The 22,630-nt window shown below is 36.6% G+C and overlaps 1 protein-coding gene across 7 annotated transcripts in view; it reads right to left on the bottom strand.

The window, feature by feature from the left end:
- Positions 1 to 22,630, bottom strand: part of CEP135 (centrosomal protein 135) — a 75,435-nt gene that overhangs the window by 40,874 nt on the left and 11,931 nt on the right. For 5 of the 7 annotated variants that reach the window (XM_064584519.1, XM_064584518.1, XM_045881111.3 and 2 more), the window contains exons 7-13: positions 20,593 to 20,721; positions 18,979 to 19,194; positions 15,742 to 15,807; positions 13,280 to 13,418; positions 8,898 to 9,121; positions 3,746 to 3,898; positions 2,698 to 2,850 (exon numbers count right to left, since the gene is read on the bottom strand). In XM_064584519.1, the coding sequence (XP_064440589.1) occupies positions 2,698 to 2,850; positions 3,746 to 3,898; positions 8,898 to 9,121; positions 13,280 to 13,418; positions 15,742 to 15,807; positions 18,979 to 19,194; positions 20,593 to 20,721 (1,080 nt within the window). The remainder of the gene's footprint in view (positions 1 to 2,697; positions 2,851 to 3,745; positions 3,899 to 8,897; positions 9,122 to 13,279; positions 13,419 to 15,741; positions 15,808 to 18,978; positions 19,195 to 20,592; positions 20,722 to 22,630) is intronic. The other 2 variants (XM_064584520.1, XM_064584521.1) reach the window with 2 other exon arrangements.

Raw genomic sequence — 22,630 nt, 5'->3', positions numbered from 1 at the left:
GCAGGGAGCCCGATGTGGGACTTGATCCCAGGACGCTGGGATCATGACCTGAGCTGAAGGCAGACGCTTAACCGACTAAGCTACCCAAGCGTCCCCAGTTGATAGATTTTAAATCTGATCAGATTTATCTCTCTGAAAGATAGACTCTGCCTTTGGTGTAAAATACAGATTTGAGAGGCTGCTGATACACTAATGCAGTTGGGAGAAAATAATGGCCAGAATGGGATGGCAGCAGGGGAACAGAAAAAAGTACACAGAGTCGAGAGAAACTAACGTAAGCTCAGGAGTCAGACTCCATCTGACTTCACCGTTAGGTGATCTTGGGCAGATTATTTAAACTATGTAACTCAAAGACCACATCTGTAAGCATTAGCTATCTGAAAAGGTAATTGTGAAGATTTACTGAGATAGCCCATGTAAAAAGCACTTAGAACAGAGCCTCCCACATGAAAAGACCTCAGTAAGTGTTAAATATTATTTAAGAGGTAGCACACATAGGACTTGGTGATTAGTTGAGAGAAAAGAGCTTTACAGGAGAGAGGAGCAGTGATGATGCCTGGTTTGACAACTGGGTAGGTAGATAGCTGAATAACAGGAAACTACTAGAGGAGGCTTTAGGATTGAGATGATTAATTTAGTTTTTAAGTAAAAGACCTACTGTAAACTCATAAATCTTGCCTTCTACAATCTAGAAAGATTCTGGTAATAGGAATTTCACTTTTTCTGAGCTTTCAGTATTACTGCATTTTAAAATCCTGTTTCTACAGTCCTTGGCCCTTTCAACAAATATGGAAAAGAATAAATCAGAAGCTTGTGCCAAACGCTGCCATATTGCACAGAAATTTTCCATTTGGTAATTTTAACACTTATTTTTATAAGAAAGCACATTCTGCAGGGCAGTATTCCAAAAGAACCCAATTAAAAATATTCTGGGGTAAAATTTCAACTGAAAATGTATGACATAAAGACTACCCTTATAATGCTTAAATATTCTTATTCCTAACTTGAGCTGCTAATTTCTAAGTATTAATTCAATAATACTTATTGGAAGCAAACTATGAATCCAAAATAGTAACAGTAATAGCTAACGTTGAGTTCTTATAATGTTCCAGGCACTATTAAGTGCTTTATGTACATTCACATATTTTTTTGGAGATTATAAAAGAAAGTATAAGATATTGCCGCTAAATAGCACACCAAAAGCACAAGAGACAAAAGAAAAAAATACATAAACTGGACTTGATCAAAATTAAAAACTCTTGTGCTTTAAAGGACTCCATTAAGAAAATGAAAAGGCAACCCACAGAATGGGGGCAAGTACTTGTAAATCATGTATCTGATAAGGAGCTTGTATCAAGAATATATAAAATACTCTTACAGTTCAGTAACAATGAGGCAATAACCCAATGTAAATATGGGCAAAGGATCTGAATAGACATTTCTCCAAAGAAGATACACAAATGGCCAAATAAGCACATGAATAGATGCCCGATGTCATTAGCCCTCAAGGAAATGCAAATCAAGACCACAGTGGATACTACTTCATACCCACCAGCATGATGATAACAAAGAAGACAGATAATAACAAGTGTTGGTGAGGATGTGGAGAACCTAGAACTCTTATACACTGCCGGTGAGAATATAAATGGTACAGCTGATTTGGAAAACAGCCTGGCAGTTGCTCAAATGGCTACAGTTATCATATGAATCTAGGTATATACCCAAGATAAATGAAAACCTACATCAACAAAAAGTTGTACATGAATGTTCACAGCATCATTTTTCGTAACAAAAAGTAAAAACCACATAAATGAAAATTAAAATGTTTTCTATCTATCCATAGAATGGAATATTATTCTACAATAAAAAGGAATAAAGTATTGATACATACTACATGAATGAACTTGAAAACATTATGCAAAGTGAGAGAAGCCAAGAGATAAAAAACTACACACTAAGTGTTTCAATTATATGAAATGTTCAAAGTAGGCAAATCTGTAGAGACAGAAAGTAGTTTCGTGGTTGCCTAGGCCTGAGGAGGCTAGGGTGAAATGGAGAACCACTGCTAAGGGGTTTCAGGGTCTCTTTTCGAGGTAATGAAAATGCTCTAAAATTGACTGTGGTGGTAGGCTGAACAGGTCTATGAATATATTAAAAAGCACTGAACTGTACACTATAAATGGGTGAACTGAATGTTATGTGAATAACTCAGTCAAGTCGTTTTACATTTAAAAAAAAAAGATAATGTCCTTCCACATGACGAAGGAACCTATTGAGATCAGAGGTCAGTAATTTTCTCTAAAGAACCAGATAATAAGTATTTTAGGATTTGTGGGCCACTTTCTGCTGCAAATAGTCAATTCTGCCACTGCAGCACGACAGAAGCCACACAGAAAACTATGGTCCACAAATGAGCATGGTATTCCAATAACACTGACCGAAGATGCAACCTGAATTTCACAGTTTTCATGTGTCATGAAATACTCTCCTTTATTTTTCAATGACTTAAAATGTAAAAACCATTTTTAGCACATGGTCATACAAAAACACAATGGTCTAGATTTGGTTCATGTGTCATTGTTTGCCAACCTCTTGATCTAGCTGTACATCCTAAATAAGTCACTTCACAGGAAAACATAAAGGCCTCCCTTTTCCCTATAAATTACCTTTCAAAAATAAGTCAATCTTATTACTTACTTTTAACTTTTCTTTTAAAGCTTCTTTTTCTGACATAATCCTTCTTAAGTCAGATAATGCAAGTTCTTTTTCTTTTTCCATAAGACTCACAATATTATGGGAGAGTGTGGTTTTGGTAGACTCTTGTCTTAGTGCACATAACTGTTCCTGAGCCTTAAAGAATTAAAAGATATAAATAAAAACCACTTTGGATATGCTCCAAAGGTTAAAAAAAAAAAAAAGGCAAACTAAACACATACTACCTTTGCTCTCTTCCCAAATCCCAACAAAATGAGTAAAAGGATTAAAACAACAACAAAATCCCAAAAGACAAGGAGATTGAGGGGAAACGCCAGCTACAAAATTTTGGAAACCAGACAGCAGATGAACAATGAGTAATTAACTAAGCAGACTCGAGAAAGCTGAAATCCAAGTCAATAGTGGGGAAAGCCCAGAAATGAATCAATTTGCAAATGCAGATTCCAAGAAAAATCTCCAAAAGTAAGAACAGCTTTTTCAACTTGACCTTTTAACTTACATGTCCTTCTCCCTCTCTCAAAGTAGCATGAGAGCCTCATGGGAAATTGGTATGGAACAAATTTAGACACTCTGCTGTGTTTATATTCACCTTGCTCTCTGACAACTGAGGCTTTGAAACTGGGCCAAGCTGTATCAATTCTCAAATTACAGGCTAAGTCCTTAATATCCAGTATCTCCAAATCGTGGGCGCTACCCACTGTTTGATAGACTCCTAACATGTCTGAATCCCAAGGATAAACTTGGCTCAGAGTAGGCTAAGACCTGTTTCAGGTAGCTTTAGAAGTAGGAGATTATTTCTAACAGACTTAACACAGAGATAAACTGGAAGAGAAGAAGAATAAATATGGAAAAAATTATAGAAATCTCTGCTTTGGGAACAGGACAATAACAGAAACTACTACCATACTTAGATAACTCTAATTATGAAGGAATATAACAAGGTCCATATATTACAGTAATTTAAAAGATTTATACTGGTTCCCTTATATTTAACTTGTTCTATATAATGTTGGCTTAATCAATTTCTTACTTCATTATATAAGACACTTAGTTTATCTCTTTCTGCTGTCAATAATTTAACATTGGACTGTATGTCCTCCATATGTTTTTCAAATCTTTCCAGCATACGCTGAAGTTCATCTCTTTCTCTTGTGATCAGATGAATTTCTGAGTTGTAATCACCCTGAAACATAATTTAAAAACAAGTTATCATTGTTATAATTATCACCATATGGTTGTCACAGGATGTTGGTAATGATAGTGACTGAATAATGTTAACAGACAAAAGGAACACAATTTTTTTATCCATAGTGAGAGCAGCAGATGATAGAGTGCAGGCAGTACTGGGGCAAATTTCCCGGCCTTCAAATGCCCAAAAGGACCCCCCTACCCCCACCCCCGCTGCCAATAATACCACTTGATCAGATCCTGTCAAACACTTCAACTGTCATTCTCCTGGAGTTATAATGGCAGTAACTAAAGTGTAATCCCCAGAGCAGAAGCATCAGCAGCATGTAGGAACTTGTTACACATGCAAGTTGGTGGGCCCACCCCAGACATACTAAATCAGAAACTGTGGGCATAGGGCCAGTAACCACGGTCTATCAAGCCCTCCACGTGATTCTCACGCATGCTAATTGTTGGGAACCACTAGTTTACAAACCTCTCCAGGGAAGAGACTAGGAGGATATGTGTGTGCCTGCTCACCCAGTATAAGTAACTATTATAGCCTAGCACATTCTTCAGTGTTTTCTGATTGAATCTAAGATCAATTTCCCAGCCACACCAACCTCCACAACCATCCCAGCCCCAACCTATGTGAAGTCTATTTTTGCAATGAGAGAAATATAAACATTTCTACCAGGCAGTATACACTAAGGATGTTCACCAAATAAGCAAATACTTCCAACATTTCTAAAACAAGATGATGCTTATTATTTTAGTCCGATTCAACAGATCCACTATCTTCACAACTATGTGGAAAATAAAGGTGGTAAATGTAGACTTGGGATCTAGGTCTTTTTTTTTAGAGCGCGAGCAAGCAAGCGAGCGATCAGGGGAGAGGGAGAATCTTAAGCAGGTTCTACGCCCAGCACAAGCTTGACGGAGGGCTTGATCTCACAACCCCGAGGGGATGTAAGGTACCTTAATATTAAAGTACTAAATGCAGAAGCCCCAGGAAGAGATAATCTAATATATGTTAAGCATCCTGATATATGTTATTCATTATCTACTGTGCACATAACCATGTCTAATGTAGACTTGGTATCTGTGAGGTAAATTTAACCTGCCACTTGGAAGTAAGTTATCATCTTGGTAAACAAGCAAAACCAAAGCATAATGGATGAGGTCAGTTATCTGGACACCTTAAAGGGTAAGATATTTTATAGGACAAAAGCAGATTAGGAGGGTGCCTGGGTGGCTCTGTCGTTAAGTGTCTGTCTTCAGCTCAGGTCATGATCCCAGGATCTTGGGATCAAGCCCCGCATCGGGCTCCCTGCTCCGCAGGAAGCCTGCTTCTCCCTCTCCCACTCCCCCTGCTTGTGTTCCCTCTCTCGCTGTGTCTTTCTCTGTCAAATAAATGAATACAATCTTAAAAAAAAAAAAAAAGCAGATTAGGGTTTGAGGACTTAAGGCTTAGACAGCTATAAAAGAAAATCTGTAACCTAATTATATCTACATCAAAATATCTTACAAAAAGGAGGTGGTCGGCATAGATTTTAGAAAAGGAGTACTCGGGCGCCTGGGTGGCTCAGTTGGTTAAGCGACTGCCTTTGGCTCAGGTCATGATCCTGGAGTCCCTGGATCGAGTTCTGCATCGGGCTCCCTGCTTGGCAGGGAGTCTGCTTCTCCCTCTGACCCTCCTCCCTCTCATGCTCTCTGTCTCTCATTCTCTGTCTCAAATAAATAAATAAAAATCTTAAAAAAAAAAAAAAAAGAGAGAGAGTTAAATCCTTGTTAAAAAAAAAAAAAGAAAAGAAAAGGAGTACTCAGTGAATAAAGATTTGACAGTAGTGCAGATGTGGTCACTGAGCACTGGAACAAAGCAGAGCTGAGCCTTGTACTGTCCCACTGCCCTGGAATCACAGAGTTTGCCCATGGCTGACAAAATTCAGCGGGCTAGGGCAAAAGCCCAGAGGGGCTCCTGAGCTCAAGGCTTGGCAGAAGTGTCACTGCTCATCCAGTTTCTCCCCCAGAGCTAAGCTGAGGACCTGGGATGGGGTGGGAGCTGGGGGTCTGGTTATAAATAAAGTTGGGACATTAAAAAACAAAAAAGATTTGACAGTCTATTTTCATTACTGTCTAGGTCTCAGCTTAAATGTCACTTTCTCTCAGGAGTTTCTGACTCTTCAGTCTAATTTAGATCTCCCTCTTTGTATTCTTAAGAGCATTCTGAAACCTTGTATCCTTTTTTCACTAACACTTACTATAAACGAGCTTATAAAGTTATTAACATGATTAGGTGTTTAATATATGTCTTTACCACTAAAATGAAAGCTCAATGAGAGACACAGTAGGTATCTGGTCTGACCACACCTTCAGTGCCTAGCATGGTACCTAAAATGAACTAATTCTCCAACATTACTGACTGGCCTTCTTAAGCAGGAACTCTAGCTCTTTTCTAAATATATCCTATATAGACATAAATATACAGATATATTTGTGTTCATATGTAATTGTTAATAATTCCCTTTTACCATTCCATTGTTCCTGACACACACACACACAAGCTCATGCACATACATACACAATACTAAAGGCTACAAGCACAGAAACTATGTCTTCTTTATCTCACATCCAGTGCCTGATTCAGAGCGGGCACTTAATATGTACCTGTTGAACTGAATTTAACTTTGTACCTAGACCTGATGTGTTTTGAACCAGCAAATAATAAGGGCATGAAATATTTACTAGGCACTAGGTGTAATGCTGGGCCCTTATTATCTCATGTAACCTTTGGAAACGGGTTTCATGAAGTGAGGTAACCTGTCCAAGGTCATAAAGGCAGTTTGTGTCTCTAACTCCAAAGCCCTTTCAACTCTACTATACTTAAAACTCATGATTGGAACCATAGTGAGTATAAGCATAAGGAGAAGGAGGCAGTGCTCACGCTACACACACAATAGAGTATCAATGGGTGTATCTTTGACAAAGATCATTGATATTAAAAATATCAATATTTTTTTCTGAGTACTGCAATCCTAAGGAAACTGTGCCTAACAGTTTGCCATAAAGCAGGATTTGAAAACTCATGTGTACCATAGTTTGCTATGTAGTTTCTAAACATGTTTAAAATACCCAAGTTTAGGTGCAGATGCACACTTCACCCATTTCACTCACGTACACACCTACTCTTCCCTGCCATTCCTGCAACTTATTACTGGAACTCTAAAATGCTCTGAACACCCTACCTTTCTAAACTTTAGAAAAGGAATTCTTGATCTGTGTCAGGTAACATTAGAACATTTTAAGAAAATACATAAGTTGAAAAGGGATAAAAGTCTCTTCTAATTTTACCAGTACCTCAAAAATACCTCATTTGTTTTTCAACTGGAAATCCATACTGAGGAGTCAAATCAAATATTTAGGTTAAAAGCTTTAAGATATTTGTCTACTCAGTTTTACTGAATAAATACGTGATTAAACTAATCAACCATTTTATGGAAGATTCTCCTATGCAATAAAGGTGATCAATTCAGTGATTCATTTTTTCTGAGTCCTAAGTATATATGGGGCTTAAAAAACAACTCAGTAACACAAAGATTAACTTATACAGCATTTTCCCACCAATTCATTCTGCTTGTAAGATAACATAGGGTAGTGTTTTTACTAACACCTGTAAATCAAATTCAGCCATTAGCCAATGAAGTTAAAAAACAGTCCAATCAGAAAACAACCCCAAACCATCTGACAATGGACACAGGATCTTCAGGAAAAAAAATGATGAAACTAGTAAACTCAGCCAAGTCTGAATTTTTTCTAACCTATTATCTTCATGTATATGTCACAGTGACTTGGTATTTTTAAACATTTGAAATTAAATGTTTTGAGTTTTAATTTTAGTCCCAACTTCCCCTAATTTTATCTAGTGTGTAGATAATGTTAGAATCATAAGCCTCCAGGACTCCTATAGCTCCAAAGCTTAAAAAAAAAAAAAGAAAAACATGAATGAAGAAGTCAAATGATACTCATAAAACACTGAAAATAATTAAGACTGAAAACAGAGATACATGATTTTAATCTCTCAAGAAACATGGTTAACTTTACCTAATATACATCTTTAGACTACCAACTTATAAATGTGTTGTAGCAGACAAATGGGAAGGCCTGCCCTGCACGCACTTCCACACTCTACCTGCTCCTGTTGAGTGGTTAACATGGAAGATGTCTGGTATGCACAATGTGACCAGCCCTTCTGACTGGTCCAAGGCTGGGAATAGCAAGAAGCCATGTCATCTGCCATGTGGATGAAGCCACTCTTCTTTGAGAGAAAATGTAGCTGATACCAAGAGTAAAGGATAGAAAGGAAACGTCCAGTAGCATGAATTACTAGTTCCAGTTTCTGGAAGCCCAGATGTCCCTGTACTTACCCTACATACATAATGAACTATTCATCTTTCCTTAATTTCCAAAAATCACTATGTTATGCTTTGTTCTTAAGTAGTTTTCCTCATAAATGCAATGTTTCTACAGTACAGGTTGTGTAAAAAAAAATCAAAATTGAGAAAAACCTTTTTTTTGAGAGAGAGTAAATGCATACATGAGCAAGGGGGAGGGGCAAAGGGATAGAGAGGAAGACTCTGAAGCAGGCTCCATGCCCAGCGAGGAGCCCGACTCGGGGTTCAATCTTACGACCCCGTGATTATGACATGAGCCTTTAAAATCAAGAGTCTGATGATGCTTAACCAACTGAGCCACCCAGGTGCACCACCCCACGCTTTTAAGTAAGCGCCACATCCAGCACAGAGCCCAAGGCAGGGCGTGAACTCATGACTCTGAGATCAAGACCTGAGCTGAGACCAAGAGTCAGATGTTTAACTGAATGAGCCACCCAGGCGCCCCAAGAAAAACTTTTAAAAAACAAATATTATAAGTTATATTTAATATAATAATCACATCAGAAAAGTTTGTTCATAAAGACACACTTTTGATTATCAATCATCCTTAAAAAGAGATATTACCTTTTCTAGTGTTTTAAATATTGGAATTTTTTCACGTGTAGAATAATTTATAGAGCAAGATCTTCGCTGTATTATATGTTGGAGTCTTTCTAGTTCTTTCTTATAAAAATCTCGTTCTTCTTCTATACCTTTCAGAAATGTATCTAAACGAGAGGGTGACTTGTCTCGACGTTTTATTCCATGTTCTAGCCTCATCCTTTCAACTTCCAGAGTAAGTTCTCTTTCTGTAAATTAAAGTAATTAAATATTAAAAGTGTTGCATATAAATTATACAATTACCCAAATACATTATATCAGTAAGTTTTAGAATACAAGCTACTAAAAATCATTAACTTTTGTATATCACCTAGCATTGGCTGATATCAAAGAGGTAAATATTAAGAAAAATGAAGAAAAAGAGCACAAATTACATTAAAAGTTTAAATAAAATCTAATAAGTCAAAGTCCTCCTACTTTTGTCTTCTCACAAGGTTGGTATCATTTAGTACTATAGAATGAATAAACTACCACATGGTACTTTCTGGTGACCTGAAAATGCATTAAAAGAAAATTTATCTAAAAGCAATTAATCATAATATGCATGATTTTTAACATTAAGTTTGAATTTAATACAGTATTACACAAAGAGATCAAAACAACTCATCTTTCTCCAAATAAGTACAACTATTAACTTTTACAACAAAAGTTACCTTTTCATGAGTCACAAGTATGCTAATACTGGTAATTTCACATGGTTCAATCTAATTTAACCCTGAGGCACGAAATGATTTTCTAGACATATTCTGATTCACTCATCTCTTCTTTCATTCATTTGACAGGTATTTGTGGAGCATTTACTCTATGCCCACATGTATGAAAAATATAGCTAAGGTCAAACAGTTATTCTGTGTAGTGGGATAAAATCTACAAAAGAATAGCATACAATGAAATCTGGAGGATGAATTGGCAAATTCATCCCAAGGAGTGACCAGAGAGGTAAGAAGAAAGTAGGAGAGTGGGAAGGAATGGGTTACTGGGTTAAATGCTAAGAAGTCAAATAAAGTAATGAATGAAAAGTGTCCACTGCATTTAGCATAATGGGGATGAGAGAAGCCCTTCCGAGAGTAGCTCAGGTGGGGACGGAAGCCAACTGGAGCAGATTGAGGAGCTAAAGGGTAGTAGTGATCAAGCAGAAACAGCAAAGGTGGATGACCTTTCAAAATGTTAAAACTGTGAAAAAGAAAAAGGGTGGCTGGAGGGGAATGGGTCAAAGTTTTTGTTATAGAATGGGAAAAGGGTAAGCATGGGTTTGTTGTTTAAATTTCAGTTAGTTAGCATACAGTGTAATATTAGTTTCAAGTGTACAATACAGTGATTCAACACTTCCATACATCACCCCATGCTCATCAAGACAAGTGCACTCCTTAATCCCCATCACCTATTTCACCCATCCCTCCACCTACCTCCCCTCTGGTAACCAGCAATTTGTTCTCTTGAGTTGAGTCTGTTTCTTTTTTCTTTTCTTTAAAGATTTTTTTAAGTAATCTCTACACCCAACGGGGGGGGGGGGGCTCAAACTCACAACTCCGAAATCAAGAGTCACATGCTCTTGTGACTGAGCCAGAGAGGTGCCCCAAGAGTCTGTTTCTTTGCCTCTCTTTCTCTTTTTCCCTTTGCTCATTTGTCTTCTTAAATTCCACACATAAGCGGGGTGCCTGGGGGGCTCAGTCGGTTGGGCGTCTGCCTTTGGCTCAGGTCATGATCCCAACGTCCTGGGATCGGGTCCTGCATCGGTCTCCCTGCTCAGCGGGGATTCTGCTTCTCCCTCTTCCTTCTACCCCTCACTCCTGCTTGTGCTCTCTCTCAAATAAATAAAATCTTTAAAAAAAAATCCCACATGAGTGAAATCATATGATATTCATCTTTCTCTGACTTATTTCACTTAGCATAATATTCTCTAGCTCCATCTATGTCATTGCAAATGGCAAGATTTCATTCTTTTTTATGGCTAATATTCCATGGTATACAGATACACATTTTCCTCATCCACTCTTCAGTCGATGGGGCACTTGTGCTATTTCCATAATTTGGCTATTGTAGATAATGCTGCTATAAACATCAGGGTGCATGTATCCCTTTGAATTAGTATTTTTGTGTTCTCTGGGTAAATACCTAGTAGTGCGATTGCTGGATTATAGGAGAGTTGTTCTATTTTTAACTTTTTGAGGAAGCTCCATACTGTTTTCCACAGTGGCTGCATCAGTTTGCATTCCCATCAACAGTACAAGAGGGTTCCCCTTTCTTCACATCCTCGCCAACACCTGTTGTTTCTTTTGTTGTTGATTTTAGCCATTCTGACAGGTGTGAGGTGATATCTCACTGTAGTTTTGACTTGCATTTTCCTGATGGCAAGTGATGATGAGCAGCTTTTCATGCATCTATTGGCCATCTGTATGTCTTCTTTGGAAAGATGTCTATTCATGTCTTCTACCATTTTAAATGGATTATTTCTTTTTCAGGTGTTGAGTTTTATATGTTCTTTATATATTTTAGATACCAATCCTTTGTCAGATATGTCATTTATAAATATCTTCTCCCATTCTGTAGGCTGCTTTTTAGTTTTGTTGATTGTTTTCTTTGCTGTGCAGAAGCTTTTTATTTTGATGTAGTCCCAGTGGTTTATTTTTGCTTTTGTTTTCCTTGCCTCAAGAGACATATCAGGGTAAGTATGTTTAAATGCCAATGGACAAAAACAGTACAGACTTAAGTTATAGAAAAGAGATAATTAATATGCGAGGTTTTAAAATTAGAAAGGACAGGACCCAGAGAACATTCGGAGGCAGTGGCCTTTCCTAAGAGGGACACACTTCCATAGTAACAGGAAGGAAGATAAAAATGGACAGTTTAAGATCTTGGGACAGGAAAATGACAGAAAGCCTCACTGATGGCTTCCATTCTCTTAGGGAACCTGAAGATCGCCCACTCAGAATGGGAGGTGGAATGAGAGTCATAGGCTTATTGAGAATGGAAAACATTTGAAATGTTCCCTGCAGACAGTAGGAGATCAAGTGGTAAGAAATATAGAGTAAAATTTCCATACATCACTGAGCGCTGGACCATCTAATTTACAGTGCTACTGATGTGTTTGGTGCACACACAAGCAGTACTTAGTTGCTCATGTGCAAATGTGTAGAAGGTAAATATTTTGGTTGACCTGTGGTTGGATTTTTGGTAGGCTGGTGCATTTGAGACACAGAGAAGCAGGGAGTTTCAGATATGAAAGATCACACTGAAATGATAGGTCACAGCTAGGTATGAAAGGAAGTAAATTACAAACTTTTATACATAGGTCTAAGCACTTTAATGTATTAACCCATTTAATCCTCAGAATAATCTTTTGGGTAGGTGCCATCATTAACCCCATAGACAGGGAAACTAAAGCATAGAGAGGTTAAGTAATGTGCTCAAGTCATAAAGGCAGTGAATGGAGAAGGGGTCAAACAGATTATCCATATGGATGCTGAAAAGCCTAGAATATAGCCTCTTTTTAACACAGCACACTGGCTTTCTTTTACTTCTGAAGACGCATGGGGCTTCTGCTCTTAAGTAATCTCTACACCCAACGGGGGGGCTCTGCTCTTGACAGCACCGGGCTTCTGCACCGTTCCCTTTGTCTGGAAAAAACTGCCCCAAATCTTCATTGGCTGGTGTCTTGTCTCTGAGACCTTGGGTTAGTCAATCTCTAGCATATCTTCCCCCATTTTCATACCTCTTATCATCTAAAATTGGCTTTTTCATTTATGTGCTACTAATTTGTCCAACTGGAACAAAGGCTCCACAAGAGCAGGGACCTTGCGTATTTTGTTTACCATCATATACCCCAGTACCCAAAACAGAGCCTGGCACACGAAAGGCTCATAAACATTTGTCAAATAGAATGGATGAGTGGATGAATTCTTACATGTTTCTTAAACTAACTTATTTAGTGCTGATACCTGGCAGAAAGTTGCCCTACTGGGAGAAAGAGAGAAAGAGAATATGTTCTTTCAGGTGATGTAAGTGCATCTCCTTACAAAGATTCTGCATTTCAATTTTTCACCATTTCAGAAGTTTTCCTCTTAGTCTTAATTAATTCTATTATCTGCTTCAAAAAAGCATATACTTCTATTGGAAAATACTCAAGCAGGGTTCCCTGTACCAACTAGTCAAAATATAAAAGAATCCTGTAAGGTCACTGAAGATTTTCCACTCTATCTACAGCATCCGGTATGGTTTCTGATATATTAACAAGCACTCTACAAATATTTATTGAGTGAATGAATGAATGAAAGATAATCTACTAAGAAAAATAATATGTCAAGAGGAAATAACACTTTTTAAGTTATCAACATTTTATATTTTACCTGTAACTGCAAAACTTTCCATTTTTTTGTTAAGTCTTTGCTTTTCTTGTTCAAGCTGATGAACAACAGTTTCCAGGTCTGACTTTATAAGTAGTTCATCACTCAGTCTCTCCTTTTCTTTATGGCATAAGTTTAATTCCTGCAAATTTTAATACTATAATTAAGATTTCTAACAACTTGATAAAATATTATAGAACTTAAAGTAGATATTTTGGTAAGTACATTTAATTAAGAGTAAGTCACAGACACACTTTTAGTTAGTCAAATATATGGGTTCAACTAAAGTTCATTCTCAACTGTGGCTAAAAGGACCACAAAACCCAAATATGAATAGGGCTCCTTTCTGAGTAGAATTATTAGATTTTATTTTCTCTTAATTTGTTTAACATACTGTCTACTTTTTAAAATGAATACGTACTTGTGCAATAAAAAGCTTTAAAGCCTTTTTATTTTTAAAAGAAGGCAGAAGGAAGCCATAGTGCTCTCAGACTATCATAGGTATCAGTAACTATGCTGGTTATTGTCTCAGGCTTATCTGCACAATGGGGATAAGAGCAGTATCTGGACACCGAGAACTCACTGGTGAGGATGAAACTAAGGATGTGAAGCACTCTGCACAGTGTCTAGAACATGGCAAGTGATTAATAAATGCTAGCTATTAATATCATTAGTATTTATCCTAAAAATACATAATATCATACTAATGAAAAAAATAAGAAAGGTCAGAAAGTAACTATAGCATCTGACTGTCATCCAATACTACTGAGACTTGGTCAGAGTCCGAGACAAGCATTACGAATCACACTCAACTGTTGATAGGATACATACAATGCAGCGAACAAAAATTCCTGCCCTCACAGAGTTTACACTGTCAGTAAAAACATCATCAAAACATCTACTTTCTGTTTACTGACCTCATGGAAGATTTTCACAATATCTATGAGACTCAAGAGTAGACAACATCAAAAAAAAAAAAAGAGTGGACATTTATCAGGTTTAGTTAATTCAGTTATTTAATACTGAATTGAGTAGCTGCAAGTGAATAAAAAGGAAGCCACTGTGATTCACAGTGAGCATATAAAAGTCAGCAAGTATTCAAGCACCTACAGTGTGGCAGCATATCACAATGGCTTCATTTTTTAATTTGCCTTATGCCACCAGAACATTGCTGCTATACTGTATAAGACTATAAATAATAAGAAAACTTGAAAATTAGTATTAGTCTTAGTTTCCAATCTTAAAAGAAACTCATCCAATTTAATAAGCTATTAAAAAAAAAATCCCCAATCATCTTTTAGGTGACCACCCAGGAGTTTCTAACTGGAAGCAAGGCATGACTATAGAACTATATGCTACATCTAGGCTTATGCTGGGACGATTACTATTTTTCTTATTTAAAGAAGACTACCAGAACAACTATTATCTAGAAAGATGGTTTTCACTACCAAACAAAGCTATTTTTATAAAAGAGGACGGAATGTTTTTTTTTTTTTTTAAGATTTTATTTTTAAGTAATCTCTATACCTGACGTGGGGCTCAAACTCACAATCCTGAGATCAAGAGTCATGTGTGCTCTAGAGGCGCCTGGGTGGTTCAGTTAAGTGTCCAACTCTTGATTTTTGTTTAGGTCATGATCTTAGGGTTGTGAGATTGAGCCCTGCAATGGGCTCCTATCTGTTTGTTATCCTCTCCCAGACTCTACCCTTCCCCCCACTCACATACACACGTGCTCTTTCTCTAAAATAAATAAATAAAAAATCTTAAAAAAAAAAAAAAAAAAAGAGTTGCATGCCTCAACTGAGCCAGCCAGGTACCCCAGATTGAGTGCTTTTAATAAAAGTCAACAATTTTAACAAGTAATTATCAATTTCTAATTTTAATATTAGTAAACTTACAAGTCATGAAGTAGTTAAAAGAATATAAAATTCCTAACAGGTTTTCCAAATTCAAATTTAACTTGCCATCTACTGTATATAAAATTAAAGAATTATAAAAACAGAAATGAAATTAAATACATCCATACAGTGGAATATTACCCAGCCATAAAAAGGAAGTACTTGGATACATGCTACAACAAGCATGAAACTAGAAAACACTGTGCTAAATCAAAGAAGCCAGACACAAAAGGCCACATATTGTATGATTCCATTGGTATAAACTGTCCAGAATATGCAAGTCTATAGAAATAGAAAGATGAGTGGTTGTCAGAGGCTGAGCAGAGGAAAATGGGGAGGGACTGCTAAATGGGTATGATGTTTCTTTTTGGAGTGATGAAAATGTTCCTTTACTTGATGGTCAGAATGGTTGCAGTACTTCATAACTACACCAATACCAATGAAATAAATGCTTAAGAGTGAATATTATAATGTGTAAATTATATCTCAATTAAAAAATATATGTAAAATACAGCATGCAAATTTTCTTACCAAAAGTTCAGGCAATTTAACATGACATCTACTTACCAGTTGAAGTTTTGCCATTGTTTCTTCAAGATCCCGCATTTCAGAAAGCTTTCTTTTAATCTCTTTCTAGGAATAAAAAACTTATTAGGTACAGACCTAAAAGTCAAGAATATTTATCACTAAGTCACAATGCAAATAAGACCAAGTCATTTTTTTGAGTAGTCTTCCTTCTCAGCAGTGAGATGGGAGGTTTTAGCAGTTTTAAGGCTCAATTTCAGTGAAGAGGAGACAAAGTCCAGGCTTCTCTTTAATTTCTTGGTATCCTGAATGCTTAGAGGGAGCTATTTGTAACATCTGAAACAAGAGGGCCCACTTAAAAACCTATTTTGCCTATATACTTGCAGAACCTTCCTTGAACCTTGATTTTTGGGCTCTTCTTACGGCACTGTCATTTCCTAATTTTCCCATCTTATTTGATTTCCCTCCACCTGCTACTACCAATGTGGAACCTCTATACAGCAAATAAGAGCACTGAATGCCAATATTAAAATATTTTGACCCAACAGAAATCTTTTGTGAGCCAAACTGTCATTCTTTTTTTTTTTTTTTAAAGATTTTATTTATTTATTTGAGAGAGAGAATGAGATAGAGAGAGAGAGCATGAGAGGGGGAGGGTCAGAGAGAGAAGCAGACTCCCCGCCGAGCAGGGAGCCCGATGCGGGACTCAATCCCGGGACTCCAGGATCATGACCTGAGCCGAAGGCAGTCGCTTGACCAACTGAGCCACCCAGGCGCCCCCAAACTGTCATTCTTGAGCACTGCCAATGGGACCTGAGAAGCTATATTCAGTATGTTGTGTGCATGAGCAGAGAAGATGTAAAAGAAGTGGAAAAAGAGAGGAATGAGATATAGGAATGTTGCAATGAAACTAGAGCCACCAAAAATTAAAACTGCACTAATTATGTTCTTCATTTTTCTTAAGTTTATTTTTTTTAGTAGTCTCTATACCCAATGTGGGGCTGGAACTCATGACCCTGAGATCGAGAGTCACATGCACTTCCAAATGAGCTAGGCAGGCACCCCTATATTCTTCATTTTCAAGACTCTTTTGGCTATCCTGGGGCCCCTTGAAATTTTATAATTTTTTTCCATTTCTATAAAAAATGCCATTGGGATCTGGATAGGGATTGTACTGAATCTGTAGATTGCTTTGGGTACCATGGAGATTTGAACAATATTAAGTCCTCCAATCCATGAACATAGGATGTCTTTCCATTTATTTCTGTCTTATTCAAATTTTTTCAAGAATGTTTTATAGTTTTCAGCATACAGTCTTTCACCTCCTTGGTTAAGTTTATTCCTAAGTTATTTTATTCTTCTTGATGCTACTGCAAATGGGATTATTTTCTTAATTTCCTTTTGGATTTTAATTATTTGCATATTGAAACACACCTGATTATTGTGCATTGATTTTTGTATCCTGCAACTCTGCTGAATGTATTAGTTCTATTTTTTTGTGAAATCTTTAGGATCTTCTACATACAAGATCATGTCATCTGGAAACAATTTCAGTTCTTTCTTTCCAATTTGGGTGCCTTTTATTTCTTTTTCTTGCCTAACTGCTTTAGCTAGGACTTCCAGTACTACACTGAACAGAACTGGTAAGAATGGGCATACTTGCATTGCTGCTGATTCTAGAGGAAAAGCTTCAATCTTTCACCACTGGGTATGATATACTGTGGGCTTTTCATATATGGCCTTCACTATGTTGAGGTATGCTACTTTTATTCCACTAATTAGTGGAAATGACATGGTACAAAATTGATTCAATGATGTAGAGTACTGATCCTCAGGCTAGCTTATATCCATTCCTGGGATAACATAAATACTTCCCAAGTATTATGTAAAACTACTGTATACGTGCAGTTTTAATGTATCCATATCTGGATTCTTAATTTGCATGTACAGTCCTTTTTAAGAATTATCTACCTGAAAACCTGTGTGTGGTCTAAGTATCTCATGATCTTTCCTCTCTCACCTTCCCTTTCAAAACTGTTTTCCTCCCACTTTTTAAAGCAAAGTCATGCATCTAATGCCACTCAAAATATGAAAAATTTCTGAAGCACCAAAAAGATAATCGAAGTTTATGAAAGATACGTATTAAGAAATGTATTAATAAGATATGTATCTTATTAAGAGATGTATTTCCAATAAAATTTTACTTTTTAATTCAGTAAGTATCAACATTTGTGCTATATTTGTCACTTTGATCCACTAATTACTAATAATTATAATGATAACACTATTCAAAGGAAAATGTTAACACTTTGAACCTTGTAATCAAAGGACATTTTTTTTTTTTTTTAAAGATTTTATTTATTTATTTGAGAGAGAGAGAATGAGAGACAGAGAGCATGAGAGGGAGGAGGGTCAGAGGGAGAAGCAGACTCCCTGCCGAGCAGGGAGCCCGATGCGGGACTCGATCCCGGGACTCCAGGATCATGACCTGAGCCGAAGGCAGTCGCTTAACCAACTGAGCCACCCAGGCACCCTCAAAGGACATTTTTTAAAGTAAAAAATTTCTAAATAAATAAATGCTTTCAATTTATGTATTTTTTTATTGCAGAGATGTTTGATAGGGTGATCATGAAAAGATATCCAAGCATAAATATATTAAAATAGGATAAAACTTTGTGAAGATTTCAAGAAGAAAGGGTCATTTAGCTATATTTAAAAGAACGATGTGACAGTTTAAGAGATCAATACTTACAATACATTGGAAATTACATCTTTCATATCTATTTATTTACTCATTATTATTTTTAAAAGATTTTATTTTTAAGTAATCTCTACACCCAATTTGGGGCTCGAACTCACAATCCCGAGATCAAGAGTTGCATGCTCCTCCCACCACACCAGCCAGGTGCCCCCTTTCATACCTATTTAAACTTAAAGATGAAAAAATGTTAGCTACCAACTTAAAAACGTGTAAGGACATACACTATTTCAGAAAATACTTTTAAAGGGAACATGAGCACAGAATGACACAGAGGACAAACTTCCAAAGCTCACTCACAATGCAGAGATGAAAATCTTGAGGGAAAATAGGACAAAATCTGGAGAGCTATCCTAAGAAAAGGTGTGCTTCAGAAACATAACCAATTTTAGAGAGTGTGAACGACACTTTGGGAAAACTGGAATTATGAAACAAACCAAAAGACCAAATCAGATATCAAAGGGGCTTAAGCTCACGATGTTCCAGGAGGATTAACAAATGCTCCCACAACCTAGACATACCTTTGCTTCCTCAAGTTCTTTATCGGCAGTCTCAAGCACTTCTTCTTTATGTCTCTCTAACTGCTGTGCTAACTGATCTATTTCAGTTAATTCCTGGCAGAGTTTTTCATTTTTGTTACTTAGATTAACAACTTCAGTAGTCACTGTTTCCTTGGTTTCCATAAGCTCCTGTATATGCTTCTCCAGGTCTTTATTAGCTCGCTGAAGAAAGTCAACCTAAATTGAATTTGTAATTCACAGGTATATGAATTGGAAAATTATCCTAAATACTGGACTTCCAAAAATATTTCAAAATACCGTATTTTTTAAAATACTGAACATTTAAACCAGAGCTATTTTACATTTGTAATCTTACACTGCTTTGATTCACAAAACTGACAATGTGGGGTGTAATAAAAATATTAGCCATTGGCTTCCAATTTTTAAACGTGGAAGGAAAGGAAAAGCAAAACATTTGTGTGAACTTTTTCCCAACAGAGAGTTCTAAAATTACGACAAGAATATCACTACCATGATACTACTACTCTAGACTGTGCTGTTCAATACAGCAGTCACTAGTATCCACATGTTCATACTGTGGCTCGTCTGAACTGAGTTGTGCTATAAATGTAAGATAGACACAAGATTCCAAAGACTTGGTGCAAAAAAGAAAGAATGTAAAAGATCTCAACATCAATTTTACAACATTAATTATATTTTGGATATACTGAGATAAATACATTATTAAAATTAATTTCACCTGTTTACTTTCTTAATCTAGTTACTAGAAAATTTTATAGTTTCATGTTTTACATTTTGATCTGAGATTTTCTTTTCTTTTTTTTAAGTGGGCTCCATAGAATCTTGAACTCATGACCCTGGGATCAAGACCTGAGCTGAGAGCAAGAGTCGGTCAGACGCTTAACCAACTGAGTCACCCACGTGCCCCTAGAAAATTTTAAATTACATTATGTGGCTCATATCATATTGGTATTGGATAGCACTGCTCTAGAGCTACTGCTGATATTCGTGATTTACTCTATTTTGGTTACAGCTCAGGCAGCAACGACATGTCTAAATTTCTAAAGGTAACATAACATGCTTTATGTAACTCTCGTGTTCTTTTACTCTTAGGTCAAATGCATGGCAAGGGAATCTATTACATGTTTAGCTTTTATATTTCTTTTTAAAAATCTTTTCTTTTTTTACGTTTTTATAAAACAAAAGTTTTGAAAATAAAATCAAAAAGAATATCTCATCACACAAAGATAGACTGTTAGTATACTTTGGTGTCTTCTCTTCCAATGCTTTCTCTCTCCAAGTTCATATGCACATTTTTAAAAAGCAAACTGAACATCACTTGTGTCTACAGTTTATTCTCCTCTTTTAAATATTTAACATTATGGTGTATGTATTTTTCTGCCTCATTAAATATTCTTTTTTTTCATTATATATTCTTTAAAAACATGATTTTTCAATAGCCGCATCCTATTTCTGGATACTCTGGCTCTATCAAAATTTTCCTATTGTAAATAATACACTACTGAACAACTCTGTCACTTTTACAAATCCATGGACTGTTATAAACACTTAATGATTTTATATACTCAGTGAAATAATTATAAAAGTCATTACCTGAATATTTAAATGAGCAATAAGTTTTTCATTGGTTTTATTTCTAGTCTCCAGAGAGAGAATATCAGGGGAACGGCCACTGTCCAGTGCTACTGATAGTCGTTCTATCTCTCGTTCTCTTAGCTCAATCTGAAGACATAAAGTCATGTTATCACTTAAAAAAATCTGCTTTGAACTGAAATAACACTGTACAAACACTTATTTGGATATACTTTCATTTTTCTTATGTTTTACAGTGTGTACAAGAGATTAATATTCATATATGTACCATATTATGAAATACATATACACAAGCAAAAATAAACACAGAAAATTTCAAAATAATGTCAACAAAGCTTTCATAAGTATTTCTTTTTTTTTTTTAAAGATTTTATTTATTTATTTGACAGAGAGATAACACAAGTAGGCAGAGTGGCAGGCAGAGGGAAAGGGAGAAGCAGGCTCTCTGCTGAGCAGGGAGCCGGACGTGGGGCTCGATCCCAGGACCCCAGGATCATGACCTGAGCCGAAGGCAGCCGCTTAACCGACTGAGCCACCCAAGCGCCCCTCATAAGTATTTCTATTGAATAGATTCTTCCCAATTATTTTTAATTTTTGGGTTTTTTCCCCCTCCCTCCTCCATAGATTAGGCAATGTTTATATAAAAAGAAACTACTGGGGGCGCCTGGGTGGCTCAGTCGGTTAAGCGGCTGCCTTCAGCTCAGGTCATGATCCTGGAGTCCCGGGATCGAGTCCCGCATCGGGCTCCCTGCCCAGCGGGGAGTCTGCTTCTCCCTCTGACCCTCGCCTCTCTCATGCTCTCTGTCTCATTCTCTCTCTCAAATAAATAAAATCTTAAGAAAAAAAAAAAAAACAAAGAAACTACTGGGTACTAGAACTGAGTCTGAGCTACTTCAGTGCCTGGCAGAATAAATGTAGAATGAACAAATAGATGTAGGACACAAAGAATTGCTACTGAAACTCAATATGGAAAAGGATAGGAAGTTGGGGTGAATTTAATTATTATTTAGAAAATAACACACATAAAATCACAGAGAGCACTATCAGCCATGATTTCACACTTATTCACATTCATGAATTTGGAAAAACCCAAACACTTTACAGCTTTGGGTTTTGCGGCTTTTGTTTTTTCAAAAAAATTGAAAACTAAAACCAAGCATTCAATTCAACAATTATGGAACACAATTTTTGGTATATGAAGATGAGTAAAATATGGTCTCTGACTTTCAGGAACACAGCTTTACAGGGAAAACTAGCAAGTAAACCAGTAATTGCTATATAATATGTTGTTCAATGGTAGAATAAAGTAAAGAGGTATATGGCACCAAAGAAGTTAAGGGAATAAAAGGATTTACTCTCCATGATATATTCATATGCCTATTGAAATTAGTGAAGGCTTTATCAAATACATATGCCCAAAAAGGTTATAAATGATGCTATGAAGAGAAGAAAGGAGGAATGTTTCAGGCAGTGACACAGAAGTATAAAGCCACATGGTATGATCGAAGGAGCAGAAATGGCTCAGTAAGACGATCAGTAAGACGACTGTAACGTGCAAGGGAACTTATGGTGGGTCTGAAGAATCAGGCAGGAATTAATTATGTTAAGCTCTGAATACTTTGCTAAGGAGAAAGACTGCTCTGGATTAAAAGATAAATAAGAATAAAGCCAGAGGAAGGGAGACCTATTGGAGGAATGTATGAGAAATGAGTAAGGCATAAAACAGTAGATAGGTTAAAGCAGAAAAAGTAAGTTTACAAAGTACTTAGAAGTGACAGAACTTGGTAAGTGAAGGGAAAAGAATGAGATCTAGAAAGACTATAGAATGTTGGCTTGGGCAGATGGTGATGCTACCAACCAAAGCAGAGAATATAAGAGGGAAAACAGATTTGAGGCAGAAGATAACAAGTTTAGTACTAGGTATATGGTATGAAGAGCTTTCATCCAAGTGGAAACGCCCAATATGAAATTGGATATATGGGTCTGGAGCTCTACAGAGATTTGAGCCAGAAAGACTGAAAAGTCATTAACTACAGGG

The sequence above is a fragment of the Mirounga angustirostris genome, unplaced genomic scaffold (assembly GCF_029215605.1).
Source record: "Mirounga angustirostris isolate CCGP_5_RB_7025 unplaced genomic scaffold, mMirAng1.0.hap1 SCAF_2, whole genome shotgun sequence".
NCBI classification, from domain to species: Eukaryota; Metazoa; Chordata; class Mammalia; order Carnivora; family Phocidae; genus Mirounga; species Mirounga angustirostris.
This window is presented reverse-complemented; position numbering and strand designations above follow the sequence as displayed.